Raw genomic sequence first — 12,835 nt, forward strand, 5'->3', positions numbered from 1 at the left:
GGAGATACCAGTATTGCCATGTTGGCAGGTGTCTGGTTTCCACCGCTGCTGTAAAAGTTATGAATAATTCACCACTTCAATTCTACAAAATGTGTTTTTTGGGGGGTTTTCTTTATTAACGCCATACTCAGCAATATTCCAGCTATATGATGGAGGCTTGTAACTACTCGAGTCTGGACCAGACAATCCAGTGATTGACATCATGAGCATCGATCCACGCAATTGGGATACCATTACATGCGTCAACCAAGTCAGCAAGCCTGACCACCCGATCCCGTTAGTCGCCTTTTAGGACAAGCATCGTCGCCTTTTACGGAAATAATGGGTTAAGACCTTTTCTACCCCGGATCTTCACGGGTCCCACTCTACAAAAGTGTAGATAATAATGCCTTAAGCTTTGATGAGATGCAAGGCGACTTTACAACAAAGAGCCTCTCGCTACCTTCACATGAACGTCAGGCAGGCCATCTTAAAACAGAGAATCCAATGTTAGCGATATATTCATTTCCGGTTTAGGGCCGTTGGGTACCTACCCTATTGGTGCTGGCTCGTCATACCAGGTTCTTTACCACATGGGTACAGCAATTGCTAACGGCAACGTAAAAAGGACTGATACCACCATTTGAGCTTAGCACATGCTTGATTATTTTAGTTACAAAAATGGGTACCATAGCTACTTCAAACATGTCATTCAGATAAAGAAGCAGAACTTCTTAGCCAAGTTCACAGAAAAGCATACACCGTAGGTCATGCTGTGTAATAAAAAATAACTCTCTCTTATCATGTTATCTGAAGACATTAAATTTTCATGCGAAGAAAGTAGACCGTGCGAGTGAAAAGGTTCCAATCTCCAAATGTATTCTTTGGAAGTGATAGGAATAAGAGAAGAGGAAGCATGCAACCTTGTAAGATTACCTATTGACATTTGAATTTGCTTTTCAAACGTGCTCACACATCCTGTAATCGTCATCTACCCAGCATATATCAGTCAGCCCATTTATCATCTTTTACTTTGTGTCAATACCAGTGCAAAGACAATTGAGATGTTTACTTCAAAACTCACCTTTGGGTGTCAGAGTAAGAAAACGCCTTGTAAAAATGTTGCAGTTGGAAAGAGTTTTCAATGTAATATATAGTTGAATGTTGCATCGTTTTTATTCTTATTTTACTGCATTGAGTGAGTGAGTTGGGTTTAACGCCGCTTTTAACATTATTCCAGTTATATCGCGGCGTGTCAGCTTGATGTTGGAGGAAAGCCCGAAGTGACGCAGGTCTTAGACGTTTACCACTTCGGTGAAACCCACGAGCACAGGTATGGTGCTGACAAACCTAGAAACATAATCGGGGCGAACCGGGATTCGAACCCACATTTATAGGTTTCTGGCGTGCCCAAGGGACGCAACTCTGCACAGCGAATCGCGGCGCCTTAGACGACTGGGCCACCCGTGCCCCCTTATTTTACTGCAAGCTAGAATAGTATTGATCATTGTGCCATGGCTACTGAATCGTTCAAGCACTTTAAAGTGAGAAGAGGAAAGAGGTTTTGGAACAATACTATATTGCCCCAAAGTGGGGCCTTTTACGGTCAATCTAAATTTGAGTTTGAAAAAGCGTAAAGAGAGTGAAAGATTACTTTCAAGAACAGGATGCATATAGCCTTCACAAACCCATGAGGTTCAAATTTCCACGACTTCGAGTGCGAGTCAACAGTCTCGACGAACTAGCTAACTTGGATTTGATGGATGTCGGCAGATATTTTAAGTCCACTGACAATGTGTGATATTTATTTATATCCATTGACGTTTTGTCACGCTATTTGTTGGTAGCTCCCTTGAAAAATATGAAATGAGAGACGTGCTAGAGGGTTAAAACGATATTGTCAGAGGGTCGAATTCCAAAAAAGATACGTGTGGATAAGGGAAATGGACTTATAGGTACACTTCACTCCTGGTAGAGAACCAGGTCATCATATTAATTGTGACACAAAATGAAGACATCAAAGCGATTTATGCAGAGATAGGCATAAGGACTTTATGATCCCTAAACTTTATATATATTAGATTATATGTATTTCATAGCTGTGGTTTTTGAAGACTGGGACACCGGTGATAAGATTTTAATGTGTTCATCACCTGCAGGACAGAAACGATTGGGTAAACGTGTGAGACAGAAAAACCAATGGCAATGGTTTCTTGGTTGGTTTGTTGTTTAACGCCGCACTCAGCAATATTCCAGCTATATGACGGCGCCCTGTAACTAATCGAGTCTGGACCAGACAATCCAGTGATTAATATCATGAGCATCGATCCACGCAATTTGGATCGATGACATGTATCAACCAAGTCAGCGAGCCTGACCACCCGATCCCGTTAGTCGCCTTTTACGACAAGCATAGTCACCTTTTACGGCAAGCATGGGTTGCTGAAGACCTCTTCTATCCCGGAATCTTCACGGGTCTGAAAGGCGCTTTAACAGAAAAATATGGTGATTCAACTGATGTAAAGGATAGAGTTTTCATACACCTGAAATTTGCAAACAAGTCCATGGACTGTCTCTACATGACCCCAATAGAGTATTTCCCTCGAAATGGAGAGGACAGAATTTATTAGGACTCGTATTAATGGAAGTCGTTATTACTTTCCAAATTCACACAATTGTCTCCGAGTGAAACTATCTCAACGCCTACAGCTAGAAGTGGTTGGTGGCTTTATATGTGTGGGGGCAGGGGCGGCCCAGTCGACTAAGGCGCCGCGATTCGCTGTGCAGAGTTGCGTCCCTTGGGCACGCCAGAAACCTATGATTGTGGGTTCGAATCCCGGTTCGCCCCGATTATGTTTCTAGGTTTGTCAGCACCATACCCGTGCTCGTGGGTTTCACCGAAGTGGTAAACGTCTGAGACCTGCATCACATCGGGCTTTCCTCCCACATTAAGCTGACACGCCGAGATATAACTTGAATACTGTTAAAAGCTGCGTTAAACCCACACACACTCACTCACACACTTTATATGCGTTACGGTTTGGTAAGTGAAACCTGAAAGTCATGAACAATTCTACTTTCGACCTGATGTGCAATCTGTGTGATAGTTCTCACGTCGCTATCCATTCTTTGACTGAAACTATGAAACGCAAATTGTATATACCAGATCCTAGTACATTTATGCATTTATTTGATATTTGATCGAAAGGTGCTAACCAAACAGTGGTGAAGGGACGTCCTCGATTACAAATCCTTATACCCGGAAAGCCCCTAGCTTCAAAAGCGGCCCGATCATCCGTCAAAACAGAAGTGACGTCTCACAACCAGGATGTGGTTAAAGAGCAGTGGCTGCACAGAAGCAAACCAAAGCTATAAAAAGGCAAGCAGGTGACAATTTGTCGAAAGTTCGTTGTGAAGGGAAGACCAAAAACCACCCTTTCAGGGCCTCAATGAAATCCCTTCTGGAGTATGGCATGCCAGTCAGCTTCAACGCCAACTATTTTACAAAGATACCAGAGGGTGGCAGACTTTAATGATCCTTATACTGGTGAAAAACGATGGGCTCATCAACCACGGAAGAAGTAGATGGGGAAAAAACTGCACTACCAGTATTTACCTGGTCATGCATGTCCACTGAACCACTAGTATTTACCTGGTCAAGAGTGCCCACTCGAATACCTGCATATACCTGATCAAGCTTGCCCACTGGACTACCGCCTAATACCTGGTCAAACATGCCCACTCGACTACCTGCATATACCTGGTCAAGAATGACCCCCTCGACTACCTGCATATACCTGGTCAAGAATCACCCCCTCGAATACCTGCATATACCTGGTCAAGAATGCCCTCCTCGACTACCTGCATATACCTGGTCAAGAATGACCCCCTCGACTACCTGCATATACCTGGTCAAGAATCACCCCCTCGACTACCTGCATATACCTGGTCAAGAATGCCCTCCTCGACTACCTGCATATACCTGGTCAAGAATGCCCTCCTCGACTACCTGCATATACCTGGTCAAGAAACACCCCCTCGACAACCTGCATATACCTGGTCAAGAATGACCCCCTCGACTACCTGCATATACCTGGTCAAGAATGACCCCCTCGACTACCTGCATATACCTGGTCAAGAATCACCCCCTCGACTACCTGCATATACCTGGTCAAGAATGCCCTCCTCGACTACCTGCATATACCTGGTCAAGAATGACCCCCTCGACTACCTGCATATACCTGGTCAAGAATGCCCCCCTCGACTACCTGCATATACCTTGTCAAGAATGCCCCCTCGACTTCCTGCATATACCTGGTCAAGAATGCCCCCCCTCGACTACCTGCATATACCTGGTCAAGAATTCCCACTGGAGTATTAGTATTCACCTGGTCCAGCTTGCCCTCTCCACTACCCGCGTATACCTGGTCCAGCTTGCCCTCTCCACTACCCGCGTATACCTGGTCCAGCTTGCCCTCTCCACTACCCGCGTATACCTGGTCCAGCTTGCCCTCTCCACTACCCGCGTATACCTGGTCCAGCTTGCCCTCTCCACTACCCGCGTATACCTGGTCCAGCTTGCCCTCTCCACTACCCGTGTATACCTGATCCAGCTTGCCCTCTCCACTACCCGCGTATACCTGGTACAGCTTGCCCTCTCCACTACCCGCGTATACCTGATCCAGCTTGCCCTCTCCACTACCCGCGTATACCTGGTACAGCTTGCCCTCTCCACTACCCGCGTATACCTGGTCCAGCTTGCCCTCTCCACTACCCGCGTATACCTGGTACAGCTTGCCCTCTCCACTACCCGCGTATAACTGGTCCAGCTTGCCCTCTCCACTACCCGCGTATACCTGGTCCAGCTTGCCCTCTCCACTACCCGCGTATACCTGGTCCAGCTTGCCCTCTCCACTGACCGCGTATACCTGGTCCACCTTGCCCTCTCAACTACCCGCGTATACCTGGTCCAGCTTGCCCTCTCCACTACCCGCGTATACCTGGTCCAGCTTGCCCTCTCCACTACCCGCGTATACCTGGTCCAGCTTGCCCTCTCCACTACCCGTGTATACCTGGTCCACCTTGCCCTCTCCACTACCCGCGTATACCTGGTCCAGCTTGCCCTCTCCACTACCCGTGTATACCTGGTCCACCTTGCCCTCTCCACTACCCGCGTATACCTGGTCCAGCTTGCCCTCTCCACTACCCGTGTATACCTGGTCCACCTTGCCCTCTCCACTACCCGCGTATACCTGGTCCAGCTTGCCCTCTCCACTACCCGCGTATACCTGGTCCAGCTTGCCCTCTCCACTACCCGCGTATACCTGGTCCAGCTTGCCCTTTCCACTACCCGCGTATACCTGGTCCACCTTGCCCTCTCCACTACCCGCGTATACTTGGTGTTTCGTGCAGACGTTGAGCAATAATTGAATAACGTCATTTTTATGTCTTTATTGCCGCGTGCATGAAAGAGGTTTCAGTGATTGGACGGTAGTGAGAGAATGAGAGAGTTGGGGATAAACGTCGCTTTAAACAATATTTCAGTTAAATGGCAACGTGTCAGGCTCCATCTAGGAGGAAGTCCCGAAATGATGCGGGTCTCATACATTCACTTCTTTTCTAAAACCCATCATCACGAGCGTGGTGCTAATAAACCTAAAAATATAATCAGGCGAACCGGGATTCGAAACCGAACTGCACACGAAGTTGCGAAAAACTTACACTGGGCCACCCGTGCCTTCAGCAGGTAATAAGACCATAGGTCGGCTACACCAAAAGCATAATTTCAATCATCCCCATAAATATGACCGCTGAATGATTTGAACAGGTAGTGTACTAGATCCGAATTTTCCACACAATATATACATGAACAGTATACTACACAAGGACGAAGGCAGAAAAATAAAATGTATTGACACAGTGAGTGAGTGAGTGAGTATGGTTTTACGCCGCTTTTAGCAATATTCCAGCAATATCACGGCGGGGGACACCAGATATGGGCTTCACACAATGTACCCATGTCGGGAATCGAACCCGGGTCTTCGGCGTGACGAGCGAACGCTTTAACCACTAGGCTTATTGACCCGTATTGACACATAGTAGAATTTCGTTGTTTGTTGTTTAACGCCGCAGCTTTATGACGGCGGTCTGTAAATAATCGAGTCTGGACCAGACAATCCAGTGATTAATATCATAACCATCGATCCACGCAATTGGGATCGATGACATGTATCAACCAGGTCACCGTGCCTGACCACCCGACTCCGTCAGTCGCCTCTTGCGACAAGTATGGGTTGCTGAAGACCTATTCTACCCCGGATCTTCACTGGCCAAAATATCAAGGTCAAAGAAGCTGTTAGACATATATATCATGAAATACATCCTGTGATGCGGAAATGAGCTTGTACAGGCATAGTGGTAAGTGAGGCTAAATGATAGTAGACCCGTGAAGATCCTGGGTAGAATAGGTCTTCAGCAACCCATGCTTGCCGTAAAAGGCGACTATGCTTGTCGTAAAAGGCAAGTAACGTGATCGGGTGGTCAGGCTCGCTGACTTGGTTGATGCATGTCATCGATCCAAATTACGTGGATCGATGCTCAAGATGTCAATCACTGGATTGTCTGGTCCAGACTCGATTATTTACAGACCGCCATCATATAGCTGAAATATTGCTGCGTGCGGTGTCAAACAACAAAAAACAAAAACAAAAACACTACCACATCACAAGTGGTAGTGCTGGTAGTGATAGTCATATTAGTGGTAACATGACACTGCCCTCAGTTACAGGTGCTCTGGGTGGACTCTCCGCGGGGATGATCGTGGTGGGCGGGGCCCTGGGAGCTGGTCTGTCATTTGTATTTCTTAAATAAGGTAAGCCGACAAATATTTCCGAAGATAATAGATAAAATTTATTATTTACAGACCTACGTCATATAGCTGGACATTTCCTGAGTGCGGCGTTAAACAACAAACAAACAAAACTAAATGATAGCTGCAGTGTATAGGCTGCAGGAAATGGACTCACAATGCACACATCTGTAATAAAATACATAACCTTATGTTTAAATGCAACAACTTGTTTACCGTGGCTGTGACATGTGTTTATATCACAAAACTTTTGAGGTGTAATGTTTGAATGCTAGTCACACCTGCTTTCTGAGAGGCTGTGACGGAGTAAGGAGAAACGCGATGTGAAAACCAATCCAACCCATGTGATTCCACCTGTCTATCTGGGCGTTGCATCACGGACACATCGTGGGAGGAAACCGGAAGTGCTTAAAACAGACACCTTTGCGAATCATAATCACTCAATGGTATGTAGTTGTAAAGGAAGATGGAAGGACAAACAGGGCCACCGTCAAAGGAGAGGACAAGGGGGTTTTACTTGAGTGTCCCCTGTGCCTGTGCTTTGATCCTGTTGGCGGTGATACTGGCTGCTGTGGTGGGCATTGTGGTATTCATTGTAGGACCACGCCATGCTGTGTGTCAGTGCCACATGCCCAATACGTCACTTCCGGTCGGGGGGATACGGAGCAGAGAGGAGCTCCACGGATTTCCTATTTCAAGTAAGTATCCCATTATTACGTTAATAGTGAGTGAGTATGGTTTTACGCCGCTTTTAGCAATATTCCAGCAATATCACGGCGGGGTACACCAGAAATGGGCTTCACACATTGTACCCATGTGTGGAATCGAACCCGGGTCTTCTGCGTGACGAGCGAACGCTTTAACCACTAGGCTACCCGACCGCCCCTATTACGTTGATAGAAACCTTAAAATGTGTGTTTACAATGGTGCTTGGATGTATCTTTGATTGCTGTGTAGAGTCACGCCTAAACGTCTTAAAACACCGCCCCCGTCGCGTTGTGGTAGACATCCGCCCGAAAAGCCGAAGGTCCGAGGTTTGAAAGACGTTATAAGATTGTATTTATTGTTACCCTGCCTGGCGCTCGGCGTTAAGAGGCTGACACAAAGACTGGCCGGTTTGGAGTCAGTATACTGTGTCTGAGTGGGATATTCACGTTAAACTGCGGCATGGTATCTCGGTGGGGTAGCACTTTAAATCTAGGCAGCTAAAAGGTAATACTGTATGAAATACTGTATGTGTCGATAAAACATGGTATAAGTTTTTTTACCTTAATAAACATCAACAATAATCGATCAGACAATGTATGTGTCAATATCCCCGTTGGAATCCAGGTAAGAATATAAGCCCCAGCCAACATGTGCTGGTTGTAAGTGACGAACTAATGGATCGGGTGGTCAGGCTCGTTGACTTGTTTGATAGCCTGTTATCGTACCCCCGACTGCGTGGATGGTTGCTCATGCCTACAATCATTGGTTGTCTGTGCCAGGGTAAACTATGTACAGACCACTGACACACAGTTGGAATACTGCTGTGTGCGGCGTTATAATTATGTTGTTAAATTAGCATAAACTTCCGTAGTTGATGAAAAGTGAGTATGGTTTTACGTCGCTTTTAGCAACATTCCAGCAATATCACGGCGGGGGACACCAGAAATGGGCTTCACACATTGTACCCATGTCGGGAATCGAACCCGGGTCTTCGGCGTGACGAGCGAACGCTTTAACCACTAGACTACCCGACCGCCCCAGTTGACGAAGACTGACTGACTGAGTATGGTTTTACGCCGCTTTTAGCAATATTCCAGCAATATCACGGCGGGGGACACCAGAAATGGGCTTCACACATTGTACCCATGTCGGGAATCGAACCCGGGTCTTCGGCGTGACGAGCAAACGCTTTAACCACTAGGCTACCCCACCGCCCCTAGTTGATGAAGAAATGAGGAGAGTTAAAATGGGGTTTAGCGTCGTGCTCAAGATTTTTGAACTTATATAGCGACTGTGTGTGTGTGTGCGTGCGCGCGCGCGTGTGTGTGATTGTGTATGTGTGTGTGTTTGTTTGTTTGTGTGTGTGTGTGGCTGCTTGTACTGCTTGGATTGATATCGTAAACTTAATATATTTTCAAATGTAAATCAAACGTGAAAAAATCAACTAAAAGGTATAGTTTCTTTAGTCCCTCAATTTGTCACCATCGAAGACACATGTCTTGTTTGTTTCATTTTAGCGGGGGCGGTAGGGTAGCCTAGTGGTTAAAGCGTTCACTCGTCACGCCGAAGACCTGGCTTCGATTCCCCATCGGAGACCATTTCTAGTATCCCCATCGAAACCCATTTCTGATGTCCCCCGCCTTGCTATTGCTGGAATATTTCTAAAAGCGGCGGAAAACCATATTCACTCACTCACACATTTAAGCGACCCATTACATAAGTGTATACCGTATTTTGCCCTGTAGTTTAGATACCCATGTTGACACAGCCCAGCTGTGCGCTACCACAGAGGTGTGTCACGTGGTCTGTGATACTGGGAAACATATAATACAACGGGAACATTTCAAGAATGTATGAAGCTGTATTAGGGGGTGAGTGAGTTGGGTTTAACGCCGCTTTTAACAGTATTCCAGTCATATCGCGGCGTAGCTGTATCATGAATTATCAGAGCACAAGCGTACACACAATTCGGTATGACACACCAGCTAGGCGCTTCATAAAACAGTTGGTGTTTATAATATTATGCATAATTAGTGTCTGTTGTGTATCAAAACTTATCGTTTTTGTATTAACACATTGAGAGTGTGGTTTTTGAGACGCTACCATTAATGCTATGAAGTCTCGCGAGACTATTGCAAATGTCGCGAGACTTGTATCCTTGCATAAATCAGTTACGAAGTGCCCGTCGACGGTATCAACTTATATATCATTTTAGCAGCGGAACAATGCTTCCTTCGACTCCCGTGTATGCCGGCGGTAGTATGAAGACGAGAACTCGGTTAACTCGATTTGTTTGTTGTTTTATAGTTGTTTTAGTCTCTCAACTTAATGACGTCTACCTGTGCATATCCTAGTCTGGACCAGACGGTCCAGGGTGCCGTTATACAAAGCAATCTTAGCGCTAAGGTGAAGGTAACTCCCATACCTTAACCTAGACTTACGACAGTCCTAGCGCCAAGGCTGTTTTGTACAACGGCACCCAGGGTTTGATATAATGAGCAATGAATGAGTGGGTGAGTTTGTTTTGTGCCGCTTTTAGCAATATTCCAGCAATATCAGGGCGGGGGACACCAGAAATGGGCTTCACACCTTGTACCCATGTTGGGAATCGACGAGCGAACGCTTTAACCACTAGGCTACCCGACCGCCCTATAATGAGCAATGGTACACGCCGTTGGGGTTACATGTACATCAATCAACGAAGTCACCGAGCCCGACAACAGATCCATAAAATCGCCTCCTACGGCTAGCACAGTTTGCTGGGGACCAATTCTAATCCTGGATCGACGAGGGGTGAATTAACATATAATATAAGATAGCTACGCGATAAATCGCAAAAACAATGAAGAACGAAGCGTGGTTTATTTCACGATAAAACATTGTTCTATCGTGACGTCATTTCTGGAGATTCGAACATGCGCTCGCAACTTGATGACGCCGTATATTAGACGACGTATTCTTTGAGAGGGGATTGTCTTGTGAGTTGTTCCCGATAGATGTAGCTGAGCAACGCAGATAAACACGATGGCCGAACGATCACATCCAAAAGCAGGAGGGATATGACAATCGTCATTGGGAGGAAAGGTTCAGGTAATCGACAAGAGGATTGTAAGAGTATGCTGGAAATACTCACATGTGCATACAATGGACTTGTCCGACATTGCGCAGAGGTCGGATTCTATTGAGGGAGTCATAATTATTAATACGGGTAGCTATTTTTAACGCTTGTACGTTTGATCATCATCCTTAAAGATGCTGTAGTCAGAGCTCCAGATAAGCTTTTTAAAATTTTAAAATCATTGGGTATCAGTAATTCTATCTGGGTATTCAAATTTCTGTTACCCACTAGTTTTTACACATGTTGGTATTTAGGTTAAATATTTAAAAACACTATTCATCTAGTCCCTGCAAACTGGTGTCGTGTGGGTTCGAGAGCTTTATAGGACTCAAAAATACCACGCTACTTCCACAAGAAAGTGTGACTGTCATCGTGGAGTTTGGCAAGGTTGACGGAATGCCCGTTTATCATTTCATAATGAGTTGCTGATTTGCTAATCGAATACGCAGGGTTACTTCACAATATTTTGATGATACGCTCAAGTTTTATTTTTGCAGCGTATCTGTAATGTTTGTTGCATATTTGATACGCTTGGATTATATTTTACTGCGTATTTCTGATGCGTATTTTACGCAGATACGCAGCTTATCTGGAGCTCTGTGTAGTGAGTTAAAATTTAACGTCGCATCGGCATAACTTCAGCCCTATAACGACGAGTAAAGAGGCTGTACATAATGTTGATATCTCATATAAGAAATAAACGACGAGTGCGTTTATTCTCCCTCCAGTGTTTATTGTATGGTAAACAACTCCCACTTGTCGTTTATTTCTTAAATAATGGTGGGAAAATTAAATGTTCTTAACGAGCAGGCCTAAAAGTACGTTTGTGTCACTGGATATAGGCGCTGTGATATCTCAAGCACTGCGAGTTAAGTACTTCCGGTACATGGATGTGCTCAGCGGCTGGCGGAGGAGGGAGCCCAGTCCATATGTACAACACGGTAGCAACTGCATGCTATCCTTAATGGTTTCGACATAGTGGGCTACCGTTGAACTGCCATGCGTACTGTCTTAATGCTTGATTTTGGACCGCCTCCGTGGTCTACTGGTAGAGCGTCCGCCCGGAGAGCGGAAGGTCCGAGGTTCGATCCCCGACCGCGTCATACCAAAAGACGTTAAAAGATGGTAGTTGTTGTTACCCTGTCTGGCACTCGGCATTAAGGGGCTAAAACAAGGACTGGTCGGCTCGGAGTCAGTATACTGTGTCTGAGTGGGGTATTCGTGTTAAACTGCAGCATGGTATCTCAGTGTGCTAGCACTATAAATTGGATTGGTGCGGAATAGTACAAGAAGCCATACACACACACACGTGCATGCACGTCGCTATATAAGTGCAATAATCATGGACGCGACGTTAAACTCCATTTCACATACCTAAAACTTTATTTCGCTTCAAACAAATACCCCCAAAAGAAGATAATGTTAATAATGTTTCACCGCATAATTAACACAATCAGATAAAATACATATGCATAGTACGATTTTGCTTCAATACTAACTGCAACCATATTTTGTTTCAATTAATACTTGATCAAGATGTCGCTCCAGTTATTACACATCGCGAGCATACCGAACATAACTAGATATCTCTTTAATATATAATTACTGCAATTAGATTATGTTATAAATAGTGCATAGGATTCCATGCCATATGATTGGAAAACCAAGCGATGTTTAAACGTTCACGTTGCCATGAAACTGAAGTAATTTGGCCACGCCAAATGGTGGACTACTTTAGTAGCGTTTGTTATATTATTGCGCTGTGCGATATTACAGAGTTCGTATCATTTTTTACAGTTATTTATGTTCATGACTAAATATGTTCTCTGGGAAGTGATTATTGTTGACTTATTTATTGATCAGAATTGACATAAATGATTGTTTTCGTTTATACCTACATAAGCCGACATACAATATTGATTGAATAACTACTTTGTCTTCACATAGCTACTGAGTGATGTTCTTGGCTCAAATATAACTGCCACGTGAAGATCCGGATTAGAATTGGTCTTCAGCAACCCATGCTTGTCGTAAATGGCGAGGATGCATGTCATCGTATGCCAGTTGCGTAAATCGATGCTCATGATGTCAATCACTGGATTGTCTGGACAGACCGCCGTCATATAGCTGTTATATTGCTGAGTGCGGCGTCAAACAACAAA

The 12,835-nt window shown here is 45.1% G+C and overlaps 2 protein-coding genes across 2 annotated transcripts in view; one reads left to right on the forward strand and one right to left on the reverse strand.

Moving 5' to 3' along the window:
• Nucleotides 1-4,187: 4,187 nt before the first annotated feature.
• Nucleotides 4,188-6,392, reverse strand: LOC124117134 (fibroin heavy chain-like). The gene is made up of 3 exons (XM_048395477.1): nt 6,359-6,392; nt 4,944-5,374; nt 4,188-4,907 (listed from the first exon to the last, which is right to left on the reverse strand). The coding sequence occupies exons 1-3, from the start codon at nt 6,390-6,392 to the stop codon at nt 4,188-4,190; spliced, it is 1,185 nt and encodes a 394-aa protein (XP_048251434.1).
• A 916-nt stretch (nt 6,393-7,308) lies between these two features.
• LOC124117133 (aminopeptidase Ey-like) overlaps nt 7,309-12,835 on the forward strand; it is a 35,545-nt gene continuing 30,018 nt past the window's right edge. Inside the window, exon 1 of the mRNA XM_046478869.2 lies at nt 7,309-7,545. Within this exon, the coding sequence (XP_046334825.2) occupies nt 7,314-7,545 (232 nt within the window). The 5' untranslated portion in view covers nt 7,309-7,313. The remainder of the gene's footprint in view (nt 7,546-12,835) is intronic.

This window comes from Haliotis rufescens, unplaced genomic scaffold (assembly GCF_023055435.1).
Source record: "Haliotis rufescens isolate VD_foot unplaced genomic scaffold, xgHalRufe1.0.p SCAF_14, whole genome shotgun sequence".
Classification (NCBI taxonomy): Eukaryota; Metazoa; Mollusca; class Gastropoda; order Lepetellida; family Haliotidae; genus Haliotis; species Haliotis rufescens.